We start from the raw sequence: 22,614 nt of genomic DNA, 5'->3' as shown, positions 1-22,614 counted from the left end.
ATAGATAGACATATATATATATGTACTTACTGTACATAATTGCCTGATTTAACCCTTTAAGGACCAAGGGACACATATGTCCCTAAACTTTAAAGTGGAGCAAAAGTGTATCTCTGATATTTTCCCTGCAATTTTAGATTACTTTATGTTTGTACATTGGCACAAACATTGCAGTTAACACTGGGTAAGAGGTTTTGTCATTTCCATAATTTTTCTTTTTTTTGTTAATTACAAAAACATGTGTTTTTCGTCATGCATATTCTTGAATTTCAATACATATTCGTGATTATTTTAGCCAAACTAATAATAAATTTGATATATATCTGAAAATTACTTTCAGCATACTTGTCGTCCGCAATGCGTTACTATGGTAGTATAACGACCAAATAACAATCCTGTATAACAAACAGCGAAATATCTAGTTTTTATCTATCCGTCATACCAGTGCCTCGAAAATAAATCATGCAACATCAGGCCAGTGCAAAAATTAATAAATCCCATGTTGTTTTAGAGCAGACCAATGAACTTCCGCGCTGTCAAAGGAATCTTCTTCATTCAAAAGGGGTTGTCCGAGGATTTTTCATTGTCCGAGGACAAATTGGATAATGACTTGCAGCATGAGGTTAGATTACCGGTGCTAGTTACCAGTGCCAAAAATAAATAATGTGCTCCAAATTTGCTTTGCACATCCAGCGAGAGCAAGGAATGAGCAATACTTGTAGTCCATGGACCATGGCAGTCTATCATGTGTGTTCAGGTGGAACGCATATGTGTGACATATCCATGACAATAACTGTTTTTAAAATGTTTTGCTTCAGATCTTGTGCTGCTTTGAAAACGAGTTTAAATGAGGGTCAGAGAGGTGTATAAATGTGATGTCGCATGTTTATCCCATGCCATGTAGTCACGCACTTGTTGTTCATCACACTTCTGGTTTGGTTTCATGGTGAACTCATGCTATGCGGTGCACCATAAAGAGGAAACAGTGATGATAGAGTGCCTTTAGTTTGTTCTGTGAAATGCTACATCGGTGATGTGATTTAATCAGTACTGTATCATAACCTCCCCTAAAAAATTCTCCCGAGATTTCTGTAACATTGCTATCAGATTTCTTAAGAAATTTGACAATTTATTTAATGCTCATAAAGCAGAGTTAGCAACTGGGACAACCAAATACAGCCCATGTCTAATATAAAGAAATATTCTTAAACATTGCTCATGGAGACCTGCCAGTATCAACAGTGTGATTCTGGTTTTGGGGGGCTATTTGGACATACATAAAGAGGAAAGGGGAATAATGCAAAAATGCATAACAAAATGGCCCAGAGAGGAAGAGGATGGGAAGGAATCGGCATGTGTAGAAGAGATCCCAGATATGCATGGGTGAGCGCATGAGTTAGTGATGGGCAGCACATTTGAAATACTGAAATTAGGACGAGACAATGGACACGGGGAGACAATACCACAATCGGGAATGTAAGGGGACGACTAAATGCTCGTGAGAAACCAGTCTGGACTTTGGTAGGGTGAGCAAGTGAGGGTTTCGTGAGGAATGTGCATGACATGGGGTGTCTTGCGGAGAGCAGAAGTCGAGGAAGGTAGAGGGAAGAGAAGGTAGGAGGAGCAAGGCCAGATGTAAGATTGTGTAAAATAGTCACCAATTTACAGCCCGTAGGAGCGGACCATAGCTTTGTTGCTTGTTTTTATGCCAAATTAAACACTTCAATGATTTATAATGTACATGCCTATCATTTTCTATCAACAAAATCAAAATAAATAAATCCATGGTGATGTATGCATTCTTTGAAGCAGTTCGGCAACATGATTACAGTTTCTGTTTCCTCTATTTTAGATCCCAATCTACGAATTGTGTTGTGTGCAGCCATTGATGTGAAAGAAAAATTTTGCAGTTTCATTTGTATCATTGATCCTGCTTTTCCTTCTTCCCCACAGCATTTACCAAGCAAATCACAGGTACGTCATGTTTTATTGTATAAATACGTTCATTGTGTCATAGTACATGTATATCCACACATAAACCACCCCCATGACACACACAATGTAAAACTACCTCCTGTTAAATGAATGGGTATTATGGACACAAGAGTTCACATTGAACATGGTCCACAAGTACCTTTATGCATGCACAACCAAATAGACTGTGATGCAGTCTCGCCAAACAAAAGCACCCTGGAATGTACACACACACACACACACATTCTATATATTGTGACACACACATGCATCATGACAGGTGCACGCTCATACGCAAGTACTGTTGATACTGAGGTTAGATTGTTACAGCATGATGCTGTAACGCATGATGATGATGATGTCATATTACATATTAACATATAACGCATATTAAAGCATATAACGCATATTACAGCATGATGTCATATTTGACGTGTGCTCATGGTACCCTTTTCCACATATGTAATCACAACATTGCAACCTTTCCATTATTTATTTTGAAACAGATAAAAAATTTTCAATGATCACCACAAAATTCTGAAGATTAAAAAAATTCATGTTCTTGGGTATTGTTGAGATGCGATCACCATGTAATAAACAATGACATTCACCCTGGCCGTTTACATCACAACTTGGGCATTCACATTGCATATTTTTTACAATCAATCGACTCCATATAAGATGGTCCATTATAAAATGGTCTGCTTCACTCTTTTTAAATTAACTGCTTTAATGGTCTTAACAAACTAAATATAATTAACATAATGGTTTTCATAAATCAACTGCCAAAATCAAAACTCTCTGCTCACCTTCATTCCTCTTTTCTCCAACCTCTGGAACAAACTCCCTCACTCTCTTCAATCCCACTCCTCCCTCCAAGTCTTTAAAACAGCTGTTCACCACCATCTCTTATCTTCCCCCATCCAAAACCTTGATCTTTTCTACCCCCGCAAATTTTTTTTTTTTTTTTTTTTTGTATACTGAATCGAGGCTCGTGAAAGAGCTAACATTAACTTCACAAACAAATCGACCAGACAAACAAAATACACAAAAAGAGGGAGCGGAAGACAAGATGGGGAGAAAAGGGGAAGCACACACACAACATCCGAGAGCAGGGAGATGTGTGGAAGGGAGAGGGCCCGGGGGGAGGAGGCGTGGGAAGGGGGGGGGGGGGCAGGGAGAAGTATAAAGCACAAGGACACCAAGGACTTCCAGGACAAAAGTTGCTATTTCAAAAAGTGGAATTGGGGTGAAATTAGCGGGGGTAGAAAAGATCAAGGTTTTGGATGGGGGAAGATAAGAGATGGTGGTGAACAGCTGTTTTAAAGACTTGGAGGGTGGAGTGGGATTGAAGAGAGTGAGGGAGTTTGTTCCAGAGGCATGAGAAAAGAGGAATGAAGGAGTGAAGGTGAGCAGAGAGTCTTGATTTTGGCAGTTTAACCAAAAGAGGGTTGCAGGCAGATCTTGTGCGACTTGTAGGAATATTTGCGGGACAGAGCCCAGAGAGAGCTGGGGGGGCAAGGCCAGAGAGGAGTCGGTAGAAGACGGAAAGACCACCAACCTGCCTGCGGTGAGTGAGTGAGAGGCCCTTGGAGTTAGCTTCATCGCGGGAGATTCCAATGATTCTGAATGCTTTGGTTTCAACAGCGTGAAGACGGGCTAGGTGTGAGGCAGGAGCACCAGCCCAGAGGGGAGAGCAGTATTCCATTGAGCTGCGGATGAAAGCCTTGTATGTGGTGAGGAGCTCAGGTGTGCCAAGGAAGGACTTCGCACGACGGAGGATGCCCAGTCGGCGACTGGCTTTGGAGGCCAGATTTGAAATGTGGTTTTTCCAGGAAAGATCATGGCAGATAGTGAGACCCAAAAGCTTGAGTGACAGAACTTCTTGGAGAGGATTATTCAGAAAGTGGATGGGAGGGTTGTCCAGTCGGTCTTTTCGGAGAGACATCGTAAGAGTGTGAGATTTGTCAGGATTGAAAGACATGTTCCACTTGTTTGCCCAGTCTGTGATTTTGTCAAGGTCTGCAGAGAGTGAGGAGGCTGCAGACTGCCGATCTGAGGGATGAAGAATGGAGCGACAGAGAGTAGAGTCGTCAGCAAAGAGATAGAGAGGATTTTCAAGAGAGTCAGAGAGATCATTGATGAAGACCAGAAAAAGCACAGGGCCCAGAACACTGCCTTGGGGAACTCCAGCCTGAACAGGAAGAGGAGATGAGAGAAACCCATTCAGGGCCACACGTTGACTACGACTAGAGAGGAAGTCCGCCAGCCATGCGTGGAGATTTCCATGGATACCAAAAGAGGAGAGTTTGGTGAGCAGAGCGGGGTGCCAGACCGTATCGAAGGCACGTGATATGTCAAGGGAGACTGCTCTAATATCATGTTTGGCATTGAGGACCTCCATCCATTGTTGAGAAAGCAGAAGCAGCATGTCCAGAGTGGAGTGTCCAGGTCTGAAACCAAATTGATGATCAGAGATCAAGCCATTGGAGAAGAGGAAAGATTTCATATCTGAAGCAATGATGGATTCCATGACTTTGCTGATAATTGGGAGAAGGCTGATTGGTCTGTAGTTGCTGGGATCTGTTTTTGCACCTTTTTTGTGCAAAGCGGTGATGTTGGCAGATTTCCAAGCAGATGGAAGATGACCTTGAGCAAAAGAGAGGGTGAAGAGAACAGAGAGGGGGAGTGAAAGAGCGGAAGAACATGATTTTAGGACCCGTGGGCTGATGCCGTCAGGTCCAGTTGCAGAATCAGAGTCAAGGGTTGACAGAAACTTTTCCACCTTGTCAGGAGGAAAGGATACAGAGTCCAGGAGCAGCTGGGTACGACTGGGTACGGTGGGTACAGAGAGGGATGGGTTTGGGACACAAGATTTAGAGGCAAACACAGAGTTGAGGCATTCAGCTTTTTCACGTGCGGAGTCAGCCGTGTGGCCATTTAAGGTGAGGGAGGGGATGGAGGGGGAACAAACACCAGAAACAGATTTCCCCAGACGCCACCAGGATTTGGAAGAGGGAGACAGATAAGAGAGTTCGGTCCTGAGGACGGAGAGATATTGTTTCCTGGCTCTCCTGAGGGTGGACACACACTTGTTTCGGGCTTTGTGAAAGGAAATGAGATTTCCTTCCGTTGGATTTGCTTTCCAGGAGACGAAAGCAAGTTGTTTCTGGGCAATAGCCTCACCACAAGATTCCGTGTACCATGGACGGGAGGAAGGGTATGACAACTGAAGACGAGAAGGGATAAATCTGTGCATGAGAGAGAGCAATTTACTTTGGAAGAATTCCCAGGATGAGTTGATGTCAGAGGCAGTAGAGATGGGAGACCAATCCAGATGATTGATGGCTGCTTGAAGACCGTGCCAGTTGGCCTGAGTGAAATGCCAGACTCGTCAACGCTGAGGTGGCTCTCTGAAAATGGTCAGAGAGATGTCCACTTTAACAAGCACATGATCAGAAGAGCCGATTGGAGCAGAAGAAGAGCAGCAGACATTTTCAGAGAAGTTAGTCATAACCAAGTCCAGAAGAGAAGATTCTCCGTTGACTGAGATCCGGGTTGGGAAATTGACAGATTGTGTCAGTCCCAGTGAGTCACAGAAGTCCTTTGCTGAAGAGCCATGGCTGGTGAGAGAGGTACCCACCCCCAGCCAACTGGCATGGTGACAGTTGAAATCACCACATATGAGGAAGAGAGAGTTGGGATGGGTAGATAGAAGTTGGTCCATATTATCAGACAGCGAGATGTAGATGGAGTCATCACTGTTTGGTGGACGGTACAACACGCATATGAACAAAAGGTGGGAGCGAAGGGGAAGCCGTAGCCAAAGGTATTCCTGGGGGTGAGGTGGAGAGAGGGCAGTGCAGGGCGAGTGAGGAAGAGAGTTTTTTTTATAAAGATAGCAACCCCACCTTTTTCACCTTTCATAAATAGCAACTTTCATAAATTTCACCCCAGATCCACTTTTTTGAAATACCGACTTCTTTCCTGGAAGTCCTAGCAGTGTCCATGTGTTTTGTACCTCTCCCACCCTCCCCCCCTTCCCATGCCTCCTCTCCCCAAGCCCTCTCCCTCCCACAGATCTCCCGTTGTCCCTGTTCTCCACTGTTGTACTTCTGTGTTTCCCTCCCTCTCCCCATCTTGTCTCCCGCTCCCTTTATTATATGTTTTATGTGTCTGTTTATGTTTTTTGTGATTCATGTTAGCTCTTACACAAGCCTCGATCTTGTGTACAAATAATAATAATAATAATAATAATAATAAATGGTCCATGTATTGCTTAATTCATAATATATTTTATCAAGAAAAAGTTTTTTTAATGTGCAAGTGAGTAATTTACTCATGCATTGTTCATTCTTTCTTTTTTTGGATTGTGCTTTAGACAGTTATGTCAGCCAGCGAGTAATTGTTATGACTGCCATCAGGTTTGTGCCAATGTATTCTGTGGAGCGGGCCGTGAATGTGCAATCAACGAGAACGGGCATCCCATCTGCCTTTGTATTGAGGTACGGACCCATTTTGAACACCGGCTCATTTATTGCTTATTTCTACTACCAATACCAGCAACCGCAGAAGTTTCATGAGTGTTACTCGCCATTTATTCACTTACTCTGGTTCTTGTGATGTGTGAACTAGGCAATAGCAAATAAAAAATAATAAAGAGAAAAATAAAATAGGCAGGTCAGTGCAAGCCTTGTTAAATTGTCTTTTTCAAAAGCAGATTATGCTGGTCAGGCCCTATAAAAAAAACCCCAAAATTCTCAAATAGTTCACATGGCACTTGCAGTTGCTGGAAATGCGTTACTTCCGTCTTCATGTTTGGACAAATCTAAACAGCAATAGAGAGGATTGTAGAGAAAATGTAATTGCAGCCTGCTACCTCAGTGATGATGATATTGTCTTGTAATTTTATTTCAGGAGTGCCGTGGAAAGCCCCGTGTTGTGTGTGGAGACAATGGGCGTACATACATGAGCTCATGTGACCTTCACCGAGATGCATGCCTAATGGGCTCCACGATACATATTGCCCATTCTGGAGCATGCATCGGTAGGCCATATACTTGCACTGGGTCCGTACCTTATAGACATTTTGCACACAGCATAGTGTGCAAATACATAATTATATAATTTATACAATGCTTGTAATTCACCAAACAAAGGGGTAACATTAAATTGTTCTGTACCACACAGAGAAACAAACTGAAGAGGAAGCAGAACAATCTGACTCACAACCTGGTAAAGTTATTCTCTTTGTTGTATTCTAAGTGTGTTTTTGCAAAGTTCACTTCCACTTCCGGTTCCTTTGGTAAGGAAGCATCCTTTGAACTCTCCACGTCATCAAAGTTAAGTATTTTTCCTAATCGTGTCTTTGTCAAATTTCCACTGGTTATTAGTCCCCTACCGGTGTACACCGGAGGGGACTATAGGTTTGCACGCCGTCCTTCCATCCCTCCGTCTGTCCGTCCGTCAGTCCATCACACAAAGAACAGTTTTCTGGACTTTTTTTTCTAAACGCTTAATGCTAATGATTTCAAACTTGGTATATGGTTTCCTCATGATAAGTTACAGGTGAAGTTCGAACTTCACGATGTTTCGATCATTTTTGACAAAGTTATGGCACTTTGAACTTTGGGGAATTCTGATAATTCTGATGATCCTTAACTCAGTGCCATTTTAAGTTTTAATTTCCTTTAAAAAAGATTTTCTCTGCAATAATTGGACGGATTGAGATCAAATTTTCACCATATGAGGGACTCCGTCTGTAGAATATTTTAATGGTAATTATGACATCACAGGTCACGTGGTTCGGTCGCCATATTGTTTTTCATGAAAACACGAAAACCCCTTTTTCTCCAACGGCTGAACAGATCGAGGCCAAACTTTGGAATTTGGATTGATTGGATTTTTGATCCAATCAAGGGGAAACTTCACAGATCTGTTCAGCATGTCGATCTACTAAAATGTCCTTTTGGAATTTGCGATAGGGCACATGGTTTGGCAGATATCGTTAATTTAAAAAAAAAAGAAAAAAAAAAGGATATCTCTTGTTTATTCTAGAGTTCTCCTCAAGCCGCACCGTGCGCCCTCAGCCTCGTCTCGCGAACGTCAACAGCGCTACACAGCGTGCGCTTTCCGGAGGGGCAGAGCCAAGCTGAGCAACAAATATATACACATCGATCATTGATCGTGAACCGGAAAATATAATAAATTACTGATATTTAGCGACTCGAAAGGTTCTTTATCAACAACTTATTTTCTCGTGCTTCTGCTGACCTGTCTGCAAGGTGTATAAATCAAAGTCCCGAGTGCGAATCACAGGTGAGCCCGTCCTGAGGTAATTAGCGATTGGGAACGATTCAGAACCTGTGGATAAATAACCCTTGGTAATTTCCCCAACAGTTTTCTGGACGACAGACTGCCGGTAGGGGACATGTATTGCAGCGCAATACTCAGAATGCTTGTTTTACTGTGTATGTGTTACTGTGTGTTTCTAGTTAGTCTTGGTTTGTAATTCGTGCAAACTTGTGTGTAATTAGTTGTTTTTTGTTCGCACTGTGTGCGGGGCCTTGTCCCCTCGAGGCTTCCTTCCCCCTCGACCCTGTCGGTATTTTGGAAACTTAAGTTCTTTTTTTCTCTGTATTGCATTTTGCTTTGATTTTCTTTTCACCCCCTTCCTCCCGCGAACATCTTACCCTTTGTCTAAATTTTAAATACTAAAAAACAAAAAGAAAAAATAATAGAAATAAAATAGTAGTAATTATTACCTTCTGTCCCCGCGGTCTCTCCTCCCCCTCCCACGTTCACGTGTTTTCCTGCCCCTCCCTTCTCTCCATCATAACTTCCTCCTCTTCAGCCGATTCCTTTCACCTTTCTAATTTTAATTCACCATACCCCCTCCACCTTTCTCCTTCTTTCTCAGATCCGTTTTCATCTAACTTAAAAAAAAATAGTAATATTATTAACGAAGAAAATAAAAAGGCGGCCTCTCCTTCCGTACTAACAAATTGCTTATACACCTTCCGGTTCCTTCGCTCTGCTCCCCTGGCTTGCCAATCTATTCTGCATTTCAAGAATTTCCCAAACTGTTCACTGTTTTGCTTTAAATTGTTTAAACTCCCCCCTGCCATGCTGTTATCTTTTGTATACTATAACTCGCTCTTTTTCTTCCTGTTCAAAAGGCTGCAATTAATTTGCTCATTAAATCTTTCCATCACAAAAAAAAATTCAATCTTGTACAGTTCTTCCTTTATTCATTCTCTAAACTCTTTCATTCCACCCCTCCTCAAACGTTTTCAAATGGATCTCTGATTTGAATATCTCAAGAAACCCAGTCTGTAATAAATGTTCGATTTCCTTTAATCATTAAAAACTTTCAAAAACCCACCCTCCCCTTCAAACTCCCAACTCACCCCTCCTCCTCAAATTTCCCCCCTCACCCCTCTCCCTAAAATCTCCCCCCTCACCCCTCTATCTCAAATCTCTTCCCTCACCCCTCCCTCTCAAATCTCCCCTCACCCCTCCTCCTCAAAGTTGTATCTTGACTCTTCCACAAAGCTGCCTCCTCCCTGCTTCCTCTCCCGTCCAACTCATACCTCCACATCATCCAACTTTCTACTTCACTCTGCCACACCTCAAACAACTCCTCACTGTTCCTCATCCCATCACCATCGAACCTTTTGTCCTCCTCATCCTTCCCCTCTGCTAGCTCTTCTGCAACCTCTGACATACTGTCAACAGCTCTCCCTGCCTCCTCCCTCATCTTTCCCTACCCCTCCCCTCCCTTGTCCTGTGTCCAATGATCCCCCTCCCTCTTCCTTAACGGTATGGACCTCAACCATCTGGGGCCTTTGCTCAAACCTGACTGATCTCTCCATACAGGTTGCTTCTGACAAACCAGACTTAATCTGCTTAACAGAAACTTTCCTCCTCCAAGATGTCTCTGATTCCTTAATTTCTGTCCTTGGTTACTCCCTCCTCCGGTATGATAGAACTGAGCCTCGTCCTGGTGGTGGGGTTGCCATCTTCATTAAAAAAAACTCTCTTCCTCACTCTCCCTGCATTCCCTCACCCCACCACACCCCTAGGAGTACCTCTGGCTATGGCTTCCCCCTCCGCTCTCAACTTTTGTTCATATGTGTTGTACCATCCACCAAACAGTGATGACTCCATTTACATCTCCATATCTGACAACATGGACCAACTTCTATCCACTCATTCCAACTCTCTCTTCCTCATATGTGGTGACTTTAACTGTCATCATGCCAGCTGGCTGGGTGTGGGTTCCTCTCTCACCAGCCATTGCACCTCAGCAAAGGACTTCTGCGACTCATTGGGACTGACACAATCTGTCAATTTCCCGACCCGGATCTCAGTCAATGGAACATCTTCTCTTTTAGACTTGGTTATGGCTAACTTCCCTGCAAATGTCTGCTGCTCGTCTGCTCCAATCAGTTCTTCTGATCATTTCCTTTGTGGATATCTTTAGTTAGTTAAAGCTAAAGTTAGTTAAAGTGGACATCTCTCTGGCTGTTCTCAGAGAGCCTTCTCAGCGCCGACAAGTCTGGCATTTCACTCAGGCCGACTGGCATGGTCTTCAAGCAGCCATCAAACATCTGGACTGATCTCCCATCTCTACTGCCTCTGACATCAACTCATCCTGGGAATTCTTCCAAAGTAAATTGCTCTCTCTCATGCACAGATTTATCCCATCTCGTCTTCAGTTGTCATACCCTTCCTCCCATGCATGGTACACTGAATCTTGTGGTGAGGCAGTTGCCCTGAAACAACTTGCCTTTGACTCATCGAAGGCAAATCCAATGGAAGGCAATCTCTGTTCCTTTAACAAAGCTCAGAACAAGTGTGTGTCTACCCTCAGGAGAGCCAGGAAACAATATCTCTCCAATCTCAAGACTGAACTATCCTCCAAATTTTGGTGGTGTCTGGTCAAATCCGTTTCTAGTGTTCCCCCTCCATCCCTTCCCTTACCTCAAACGGCTACACAGCTGACTCTGCACATGAAAAAGCTGAATGCCTAAACTCTGTGTTTGCCTCAAAATCTTGTGTCCCAAACCCGTCTCTCTCTGTACCCACCTTACCCAGTCGTATGCAGCTGCTCCTGGACCCTGTGTCCTTCTCTCCCGACAAGGTGGAGAAGATTCTGTCAAACCTCGACTCTGATTCTGCAACTGGACCTGACGGCATCAGCCCACGGGTCCTAAAATCCTGCTCTGCCGCTCTTTCACACCCTCTCTCTGTTCTCTTCACCCTCTATTTTGCTCAAGGTCATCTGCTATCAGCTTGAAAATCAGCCAACATTACCGCTTTACACAAAAAGGTGCAAAAACAGATCCTTGCAACTACAGACCATTCAGCCTACTCCCAATTATCAGCAAAGTCATGGAATCAATCATTGCTTCGGATATAAAATCCTTCGTCTTCTCCAATGGCTTGATCTCTGATCATCAATTTGGATTCAGACCAGGTCATTCTACTCTGGACATGCTGCTTCTGCTGTCTCAACAATGGATGGAGGTCCTCAATGCCAAACAGGAAATTAGAGCTGTCTCCCTTGACATATCACGTGCTTCGATACGGTCTGGCACCCAGCCCTGCTCACCAAACTCTCCTCATATGGTATCCATGGAAACCTCCATGCATGGCTTGCAGACTTCCTCTCTGATCGTAGTCAACGTGTGGCCCTGAATGGATTTCTCTCATCTCCCCTTCCTGTTCAGGCTGGAGATTCTCAAGGCAGTGTTCTGGGCCCTGTGCTTTTTCTGGTCTTCATCAATGATCTCTCTGACTCTCTGGAAAATCCTCTCTATCTCTTTGCTGATGACTCCACTCTCTGCCGCTCCATACCTCATCCCTCAGATCGGGAGTCTGCAGCCTCCTCACTCTCCGCAGACCTGGACAAAATCACAAACTGGTCAAACAAGTGGAACATGTCTTTCAATCCTAACAAATCTCACACTCTCACTTTGTCTCTCCGAAAAGACCGTCTGGACAACCCTCCCGTCTACTTTCTGAACAATCCTCCACAAGAAGTCCTGTCACTCAAGCTTTTGGGTCTCACTATCTGCCATGATCTTTCCTGGGAAAACCACATTTCCAAGCTGGCATCCAAAGCCAGTCGCCAAGTGGGCATCCTCCGTTGTGCGATGTCCTTCCTTGGCACACCTGAGCTTGTCATCACATACAAAGCTTTCATCCACAGCTTCATGGAGTACTGCTCTCCCCTCTGGGCTGGTGCTCCAGCCTCACACCTCATTCAGCTTCATACTGTAGAAACCAAAGCTTTCAGAATCATTGGTATCTCCCACGATGAAGCTGATTCTGAGGGCCTTTCCCTCACTCACCGCAGGCAGGTTGGTGGTATTTCTGTCTTTTACCGACTCCTCTCTGGCCTAGCTCCCCCAGCTCTGTCTGTGCTCTGTCCCCCAAATATACCTTCATGTCGCACAAGATCTGCCTACAACCCAGTTCCATTGAAACTGCCAAAATCAAGACTCGCTGCTCACCTTCACTCTTTCATTCATCTTTTCTCCTGCCTCTGGAACAAACTCCCACACTCTCTTCAATCCCACTCCTCCCTCCATATCCTTAAAACAGCTGTTCATCACCATCTCTTATCTTCCCCCATACAAAACCTTGATCTTTTCTACCCCCGTTAATTCACCCCAGATCCACCTTTTTGAAATACCGACTTCTTTCCTGGAAGTCCTAGCATTGTCCATTTATTTTATACCTCTGCCACCCCTACCCCTCTTCCCCTGCCACCTTCCCCCAAGCCCTTTCCCTCCCACAGATCTCCCGATGTCCCTGTTCTCTGCTGTTGTTGTACTTGTGTGCTCCCCTCCCTCTCCCCATCTTGTCTCCCGCTCCCTTTATTATATGTTTTATGTGTCTGTTTATGTTTTTTGTGATGAATGTTAGCCCTTGCACAATACAAGCCTCGTAGACTAGGAATATTATCTGAAAAGGGGCCCAGAAATCACATGAGGGGTAACTGTTTGTTACAAGCTGGCACCCATGCTAAGATTGAACCATGACACCTCCTGAGCAATATTAGCCTGGATGACACTTGATATTTTGATTTGGGACCTCACAGTGGGTTATTTTGTGAAAAAGGTCAATCGCGAAATATCTGATTTTCTCGAAAATACAAAAATGTCAATAAAATGACCAATAATTCAGTTACAAACTTATTTTTGGTGTCAAAATGAGCAGAATAACAATACATATTGTAAAAATATTGGTTTATACTATAATATCGGGAAATTTTACAAAGAATGGCAAAAAATACAAAAAAATGCCGAATAATTATTTCGGGTTCACCGTAAACATATAACAAAAATTGCAATAACTTCACAAATAAACATCCCATGCATATGTTTTAGGTATCAAAATCATTCATTATTATTCCCTCACATAACAGTAACAGACAATTGGTTTACAACTGTGAATAAGACTGATTAATTACAACAAACATAACCCACCCCCCTAGTGAAACTTAAGATTCGCTGACCGGTAATATTTGTAAGAACATGATATTGATGTCATATAAACAAGTAACCATGGACTGAAAATGCTGCTAATTGCATATGTGCAAGTTTACATGTACATGAAATGAAATAAAAGAATGGCGTGTTTAAGTCACTCAGAGTCCGTTTCAATTGCCACACTGTAGGCCTATGGGTTGTGACACACTCCGTTATTACAGGTACACACAGCTATGCACTTCAAGTTCTTGGCCCTACAAGAGCATCTGGCAGTTGCACAATTTTTGCACTTGCAGCAGACTATGTCTGTGAACTCGTTTGGCAGAGGATCGTCCACACTGACGTGTGGGTGTAGTCTCCTCGTAGCATTCTCGTACCATCCACTTCCAATGGGCGACTCGATTTCAGGGATTGGTACATCTGCCTGGTACCACACCTGAGCCTGGTGGTGTGCGCGTTTGATGTGTTGCTCAAGACATTTTCGAGTTGGCGGAAGCTTTTCTTGGTCTTTGGTGCCCTTTTGAAACATGCGGTATCGCACATCGTTGATGTTAGTTTCGTCCGAAGCTGGTGAGTAAATGCGGCAGAAGAACTCTTCCACACTCCGTATGGTGGATTCTGACAGTGTGCCACGTCCGAGGTCATTAAGCAATGCTCCGTGTTGCTGGAATACCTTCCATGTCGTCTTTTTCCCGTGTCCACTTGGTTGACTGACTGTGTCACATCCTGTAACCGCATGGTACGCCAGGATGTTACGCTGCATGGTCGGTGTCAACTGTATGTCGTGCACAGCCACATAACGCCGTTGCTGCCTTGTGCCAGCTCTCATCCAGAGCTCTCCACTTAATTGTCCCGCGAAGTGTGTGAGCAGTACCAATACGTCGGTGTCCCTGCACGAGACTATGATCCGTTCGTATCCATCCATATAGGCCGCCTTGGCATGCACTATTATACGTGTATCGGCCTCCTCGTGAGATGATTGCAGCTGTTCAACATCAGACCCCAGTGACGATGTTACTTTGGTTTCTTCCTCAAACCCACCTGCAGTGATCGACTCACAAGTGGGTCGGCTCTTTTTTGCCTCCAACATCATTTGATCGCTGAGAAAGCTGGTCAGATTTGCCTTGTTTTCTGGTAAGTCCATGAACTGCTTCCAGTTGGCAGGGAGTGGAATCTCTCTGCTGTCGATCTTGCGCCGGATAGAACGTACTCGCCCCTCTCTCCTTTCCCAGGTCTCAGATTTGATTGACGTCATACGATATCGATCGAAAACCACATCGACTCTTGAGCAGTGCTGATTGAAATGACTGAACACTGATGCATTGAAGACATCAGCCAGATCTCCAAATGACTTTGCCCCCGTTGGTTTTCCAATGGCTTGTACCAATGCCTGACCATCTATGATAAAACATGTCTTAAGCGAAGACACTGGCAGGACCTCGACAGTTACTCCACCCTCCAAGATCTTCCCGAGCGCAGCTTTATTCGTAGGACGTAGGCTTCCTGCCGTGTCTGCCAATGAGAGTGGTACCGGTGTTAGTTCATGACTCAGAATACTTTTAAGGTCTATATCATGTCCGGAGTCCTGTGCCACAAGAAGCCGCTGGAACAGAAGCCTGTCTGCTTTGATGGTTTGACGCTTTTGACTAGCATCCTTCATCTTTTCTAGTGTGTACATTGTCGTCAGTGTAGGACTCTGTGACTGTTTCAATTTTACATGAAAGCCGACGTCTTGTTTGCAAATCCGTGATTCCACAAATTCTTTGATCTTTGATTATCCATGGGTTTCAGCGGTCCTTAAAGCGTCCTTGATGTTTTCAGGGGCAACATCCATTGTCATCAGACAGGTCAACTCGTCGCCTAAGTTGCTCTCACTGTCAAATATTTGGAATCGTGAGAACTGTTCCTGTAGCTTTTGAACATCTTCTCTGTCCCTCTTTATTCTTGCTGGACTGACATCTTTGTACGCAGATGGTGCATACTCTGTGTCATCGATTGCTATGCCAAACATTGAAGTGGTCTCGTCAACAATTCGGCTTCGCTCGTTGTATGTCAGGCACCATTTGTCCCTTGCACTGTCTGTTCGAGTTATTCCTATCAGACCACCAGCGACTTTCCCGACTTTGTTAACGTGCTCCAGTGCAAGATCAGTGCTAATTTGGTTGAAGCTCTTGCGTGTTGATTTCACAACAAAGTCACCATCCATGAATTGTTGGTAGACGTCTGGATGTGAACTGTCTAGTTGACTTATATCAGCACCATATATCACTCCCCAGCGTGTGTAGTTTGTGTGGTCGTAGTGAGCAAACCAAGGCAGCATGGCCATAAATGCTGACTTATGCATCTGCCAGTCTCTGGTTCGTTCTGCACGTATGAACTGCAGCAAGACCAATACCATTTTCATGTAGTGTCTCCAATAGAGACCTGTTGGAGATAAGGTTTTGTCATACTGCTCCAGGAGTTCAAGGAGATGCGCATCCTTCACTGCTTCCTCCAGTTTGCCCAATGCTTCAGATGGGTTACTCGTTTGTTCAAGATCCCCAAGTCCATCCAAAGATTGTGCTACTTCTTCCGACAGTTGTTGTAGTTCTTGTTCTCCGACCCCTTGATCTTGTGCCCATGCGAGGAAATGTGGCCACATGATCTGCCAGAGTGCCTCCACTGTCAGCTTGTGGGCTCTGGTCGTGCGGTTGGATGATTCCGCCATCATGTTGTTTTGGGCTGTGTTCTCGCCATACACCAAACTTTCGGACCATATCTGTTGAAGGCCAGAATCTGCATAGTGTTGCCCAATGGCTCTCATGAAGTTCTTGGCTATGTGGAAACCCCCCAGACGCAGAAAGAGAGTTTTACATGTGTCATGATTCTCCCACTGCAGTTCCTTTGCCTTCGCATACAGTTGTTCATCCAGCGTCAATACAGTGGACTGGCCAGGGTTCAGCTCCTGTGTGATTCGTAAGCAACGAAGTATAACTGTCCACAAGGTGTCCCTCTCATGTGCCGGAGCATTGATGATAGGTAAGTAACCCACGGTTGTTGTTTCTTGTGTATCATTGATGACGCATTGATTGAAACCTGTCCATGCTGGAACTGATTGATTTGGACTGCTGTAATGTCAGACAAGAAGCCACAAAAGGTCTTTGATGTTTGCTCTCTTTTTCATGTCTGGGTCTGGTGTGTAGCTATTAGTCTTCACTTCTGTGTCAAATCGTGGCTGGGCACGTGCACCGCAGTCTGGTGCAGGCATAAGCTGCTGTAGCTCCGCTGGTACCTTGAGTGACCTTGCTTGTCCCATTTGCAGTGCTTGTCCACTGTGGTGTTGTGACGCCCCTCTCTGGAAAGCAATCACCTGCGTTGCGTGGAATGTTCCCTTCCCATCGAGGGTTTCTTTCTATAATATCGATATTATCAGTAGAAAATTGGAGAAACCGGCCTTCGACAAGGTTTGGTGGGACAGGAAACTGATCCTTTTTCGTTGAGTTGTCCAGTACGTGCTGCGCTAGTGTGGTATCTACACGTTGAACTTGACTGTAACTGATGCAGTGTCCGGCCTTGTGAAATATGTTCACCAGGTCCTTGGAACGAGTTGCTTGGTGAAGGGTCATTCCTAGCCCAACATGCTTTGATGTCAGCGCTTTCCCTTTGGAGACGGCATGTACAACATCTTGGGCTATACTGAGAGATAACATCCTTGTTGTGTCATCAACTTCTGTTTCTCCTGGCTCGCCTGTCAGAAGTACACTGAGTAACATGAAGAGACTCTCGGGAATAATTTTAGCTGCGTTGTCTGCGTTGACAGAGGAACAGTCGTTATAAGAGGGCGAGTCTCGTATATCTGCTCTTATACGTAGAGCTGTGTGGTGTAATGCTAAGACCTGCTCCATATCCTGATCTACAAATTGACTTGCACGCAAACCATGCTCGTAGCCTTCAGAGGTTGTATCATCTATTGTATCTGTTGTCTCTTTCAAGGCCTGTACAACAATTCGCGCTGGTACGGTGGGGAACAACAATTGTGCTTTTTGTGGGTCAAGTTGCGGAACGAAGTCGATTTCTCCTTTAAGGAGATCTTGTAGTTTGTACTTGAAATGTGTCCTATGTTGCTTGTAACTTCCAGCATCAACCTGACATTCAGCCATCAATTCAGAGTATCGTTCCCACACATCTAATAGGCTGTATATTTCTCCCTTGGTGATGCCAATAGAAATCTCATGTGCGACAGTTTTCAGACAAATCTCCCTAGGGTTTGGCTGCATCATTGGATCATGCTCACGGCCAGCTTTTCGTGTGAAGTTGACATAACATTTGAGATGGTACCGTACATCTCCAGCTACGAGGTCGTTCACACAAGCCAATCTGCAGCTCAAGAGAGGGTCAGTCTGAGCGGCTAGAAGCAGCTTTTTAGAGAATGACAGGGATGCTGCAAGTCGGGTATTGTCTTTGGACATTTGCTGGCAGAAAACACACAGGTCCGTGTTCAATGCCTTGGCCTTGCTTCGCAGTACCTGAGAGGCTTGGTCGCCTGCGTTGGTCGAAGCACCCTCCTCTGCACAGGAGGTCTTAGTTTCAAAAAAAAATTTCAATCTACTGAGATGCATAGCACTTGTGAAAGTGCCATAACAGTCTTTGTGATAAACAAATTCAGTGTCACCAGATACAGATTGAAAACTTGCAGCTTCCAATCTCTCCACTACGTCCCACCTTGCATAGTCTTGGTATTTTTTGCGCTCACTCAGTGCATGCTGCCCTCTCTCCAGTCCGTTGCTTCCAAGCTTTCTAGTTGGTTTGTTAGACTGTTTCTGACATATAAAGCAAATGTTCCAATTAGTTGTAGTGTCCACGCTTCTTTTTCTCGGCTGTATGTGTGCTGCTGGTTCCATGACGCCACTGCTGATCAGCACCTGTTCAAAAGAAAAATATGTTAGATCTAGAAGCTAAAACCGACACCATTTTGATAAGCCAAGATTATTTAACATGATTAACAAAACAAACAACTTTTGGCAACATTAGATATATATTATATCACAAACTGGTTAGTGGTTATGGTACAAATATGTACGGATTATTTATATTTAATTGATATTATATTTGTATAGATATTCATTACGATTTGAAAATGAATAAACAAGAAATATGTAATGAAAAAAGCAAAGCAAATCGTACGCTGTGGTGGGAATGTAACGATCGTTAAACCATGGTACAGCCGACTGTTGCAACAACATTTATGGGGGGTGGGTTATGTTTGTTGTAATTAATCAGTCTTATTCACAGTTGTAAACCAATTGTCTGTTACTGTTATGTGAGGGAATAATAATGAATGATTTTGATACCTAAAACATATGCATGGGATGTTTATTTGTGAAGTTATTGCAATTTTTGTTATATGTTTACGGTGAAACCGAAATAATTATTCGGCATTTTTTTGTATTTTTTGCCATTCTTTGTAAAATTTCCCGATATTATCGTATAAACCAATATTTTTACAATATGTATTGTTATTCTGCTCATTTTGACACCAAAAATAAGTTTGCAACTGAATTATTGGTCATTTTATTGACATTTTTGTATTTTCGAGAAAATCAGATATTTCGCGATTGACCTCTTTCACAAAATAACCCACTGTGAGGTCCCAAATCAAAATATCAAGTGTCATCCAGGCTAATATTGCTCAGGAGGTGTCATGGTTCAATCCTAGCATGGGTGACAGCTTGTAACAAACAGTTACCCCTCATGTAATTTTTTGAGATTATATTCCTGGGTGTCAGCCCTGGTGTTGGGCTAGCGGCTAGGGTGTCAGCTTAGGATCCTAGGATCCTGGGTTCGAATCCCGGTCGATCGCTGAATTAACGCCAGGGGGGTTGACTCAGCCTGTCATCCTTCCGAGGTCGGCTAATTGAGTACCAGTTCACTGGTAATTCCCTGTTTGTCGTTAAAGGCGGCAAAAAGGGTTGGCGTCAGGAAGGGCATCCGGCCGTAAAACATTGCTTCAAAAAGGGGACCGAAAAACAACAACAACCACGGTTCCTGAAAAAGGCCAACCCCCGCTTGCGGGGAAAAAATGGCCTCTAAAGGTGGTTATTATTATATTCCTAGTCTATCGATCTTGTATACAAAAAACAAACAAAAAAAAATTTGTGTTTTTGTCATATCAAATTATTTGTAAAATTGGTGAACATGGTGAACCTAACCAATTCATTCACCAAGTTTTGTCCGAATCCATTCCACAACCTTTTGAGATATTGTGCTATATATCAGTTTTTGTGCTATCTCTTAATCGTGAGGAATCACTTTAAAAATTATCGGATCCAGATCCGGATCGGGATCTTCACCAAAATGTAAACATTTCATCCGCATCACATATCCAACCTCTCCACCAAATCAAACAAACAAACAGACAAGGGTGACAACATAACCTCCATCCACCTGCAGTGGCAGAGATTTTTTTTTAAATCCCTAACTCACCTTGCAAAGAATTTCCAAAAACAGGTGCAAGTGGAAGATACTGCATAGGAAAATGAAACAGCAACAAATACAGCCCCATCAATTGCAAAAAAGGCTAATTAAATATGTAAAAAGAAATATCAAGAAATATACACGAACATCTGGGAGAATGACAAAAAAGCAGGAATATACAAAAAAGAATTGGACAGAGTGGGGCTAGACAAAGAAGGCTCATTGGAATGGCTAACAAGAGGTCAGCTCACCTAGAACGGTGAACGAATCATAATAAATGCCCAAGATCAAAGACACTACACCAATGGATTAAAAAAGATGGCGGGACTGAGCCAGACGGACAAGTGTAGATTCTGCAAGACAAACAGAAAGTACGAGTCACGTGCTCTCGGGATGCAAAAAACTATTATCAGAACAACTTTACACACAACGGCACAGCAAAGTGTTAAATTAAACATCCCAGTTCCAGAAAACTAATGGAAACACGAACCAAGGGAAATCTTTGAAAATGAGGACGTTATTCTCACGTACGACCTGATAATTCCATCGAGCGTGATCAAAGAAAACAAAGCGAAGGAAGCTTGGAAACAGTAGTGAAAGAGTAAATACCCCTGAGATAAAGATGATTATTAACGTTTGAAGAAGGAAGTGAAGAAGAAAATAGTGGTAGCAAAGCACAATATCGATAGCAAGGAAACCATATTTAGTGGTGTTAATGTCAGTTTTAGTTTCATTCATTTTATGGACGTGTCCAGAGTACCGTTTTCTGATGTGCAGCTCACTTGGGGGGACTGGCTTTGTCCAAGATAGTGCTCGAGGCATTAAGGATATCTCATCTGGTGTTCCCTTCGTTTGGAATCATGTCGGAGCCAGACTCGGCTGCTGTATGGAATGGTGGCCTCACGGGAAATGGCAGCTCCGTTGGTGCAATGTGCAGCAGGCTGTTGCATCAGGGCTGACTATTGGCTCCCCGCTGAGCCTTGACGCTTGCTTTTTCATTGGTGTAGGGAAGCGGACTTGTAAGCCGGACTCAGGTATTGGCCAGGTGCATGCATGCATGCTGGACACCTCTCTCCCCACCCCGGCAGACACGCCCATTGTAGGCTGGATTGGCTTCTGTGTTCCACCTTGATTGGGCGGTGCCCCAGAGTGGGCGGGTTGTGGCCCAAAGGAAGTGGGGGATGTAGGTTACATCAGTGGGAGCATTTAAATTGCTGTCCCATCAGCAGGGTGGAGGGTAATAAAAAGATCATTGCCTCTCTCTCAAAGTGTTATTTTGCACTGTTACACTTTCTATCTTTGGAATTGCTTGTATAGGTCAATTGATGCCCCGATTATCTTCCTTCATTATGACCTTTCCTAGTACACAAGTTTATCGCCAGCCCATGTGGCTCCAGGAATGTTCCGCCTATCATTCAAGACCACAAAAGATCAAAGATTTTGTTCCACATCAAATAATTTGCACTAAAGCTGCCTTAATTTACTCCAAGACATATAACATTTGATACCAAACCCCAGGTTTGATTATTCCTGCCTCTCCGCAGTTGCATGCCTGCAGGCAGACCGAGAGGCTTTGCGTCAAGTTTTGATACAGCAGTTGGAAAAACATGTCGAGCCGAGAGGCTGGCTTGGTGGAGGTCTCGACTTTCGACAAGTTCTTGAGAAACAATTCCAGGTCAGAAGCTCTTCAGCTCTTATTGATCTCGGTATTTGTGAAATAATATTATTTTTATCTTGTTTACACTTGGAATTTTTATTGGTCATTGGTGTTAATTAATCTTGAATTTAGTTTTTGAAGCTGTACGTGTGCATCCAGATGCAGAAGTGGTGGGGCCAAGGAAGCACGCGTGGGACGGCACTCCGATGGAGTGGCCTGCCATGATTGTTGCCTGTGCTTTTTGAGTTAGCTCATGCTTACAATAAATCATGTTGCTAAATTTCAAGGAGCAATTCTGATTCCCCAGGGAAATATCAGTATTTAATGTTCTTTCAGGAGTATAGTTATTTAGAAATGGGCATTTGTTGACTGAAATCTCCATCATAGGATGTAGATGGGGGCGATGGCATGTTGGACTCTTCAGAACTCCTTGATCTCTTGAAAGAACCTTTACGAACTGCTCATCCACCATCATCAAGGCAGGACATCATCAGGTTTGTTGTGTGGGGATGGTCGAAGGGTTTAGTGAAGCTGAAATGCAGTCTGTGATCGGAGTTGTTAGGAGAAGGAAGGAGAAGTGGAATGATTTCCTTAGAAACTAAGAACATCGTAAAACTTTTTAAATGCAATCTATTTCAACCCATGTACTATAATATAGCTTGTATTATATGCTATGCTAAGATGCATTATAGTAGTCTTCATTATAGTAGTCTTCACATGTCCTTGTGTTTTTAGGATTTTTACCAGAAATAATTACTTCATCCATAATTATATCAGTGGACTTATCTTTTATCACACTTTTGAAATAATGATGTATAAATGCTTCTGAAATTATTTCGAAGTTAATATGGATACTTTCATAAACAATATAATCTTTTGCTGCCTCACTTCTGACCTAGCTCCTTCCACCATCTCACAGCTCCATTATCCCAATCCTACCCTCCACTCCCCCACCCCTCCTCCTCCCACCCACAAGGTCACATTCATTCTTCCAGAATCCCACACCAGGTTATCTTTCCCAATTCCATG

General features: G+C 43.6%; 1 protein-coding gene across 1 annotated transcript in view; it reads left to right on the top strand.

Annotated features, from left to right (window-relative positions):
• Window positions 1-520: 520 nt before the first annotated feature.
• Window positions 521-22,614, top strand: part of FSTL1 (follistatin like 1) — a 54,075-nt gene continuing 31,981 nt past the window's right edge. The window contains exons 1-7 of the mRNA XM_078771496.1: window positions 521-622; window positions 1,954-1,974; window positions 6,399-6,479; window positions 6,892-7,021; window positions 7,165-7,209; window positions 21,473-21,603; window positions 21,973-22,079. Coding sequence (XP_078627622.1) covers window positions 521-622; window positions 1,954-1,974; window positions 6,399-6,479; window positions 6,892-7,021; window positions 7,165-7,209; window positions 21,473-21,603; window positions 21,973-22,079 — 617 coding nt within the window. The remainder of the gene's footprint in view (window positions 623-1,953; window positions 1,975-6,398; window positions 6,480-6,891; window positions 7,022-7,164; window positions 7,210-21,472; window positions 21,604-21,972; window positions 22,080-22,614) is intronic.

Source organism: Myxine glutinosa, chromosome 1 (assembly GCF_964187855.1).
Source record: "Myxine glutinosa chromosome 1, kmMyxGlut1.1, whole genome shotgun sequence".
Lineage (NCBI taxonomy): Eukaryota > Metazoa > Chordata > Myxini > Myxiniformes > Myxinidae > Myxine > Myxine glutinosa.
Note: the sequence above shows the minus strand (reverse complement) of the source record. Positions and strands in the feature narration are given on the sequence as shown.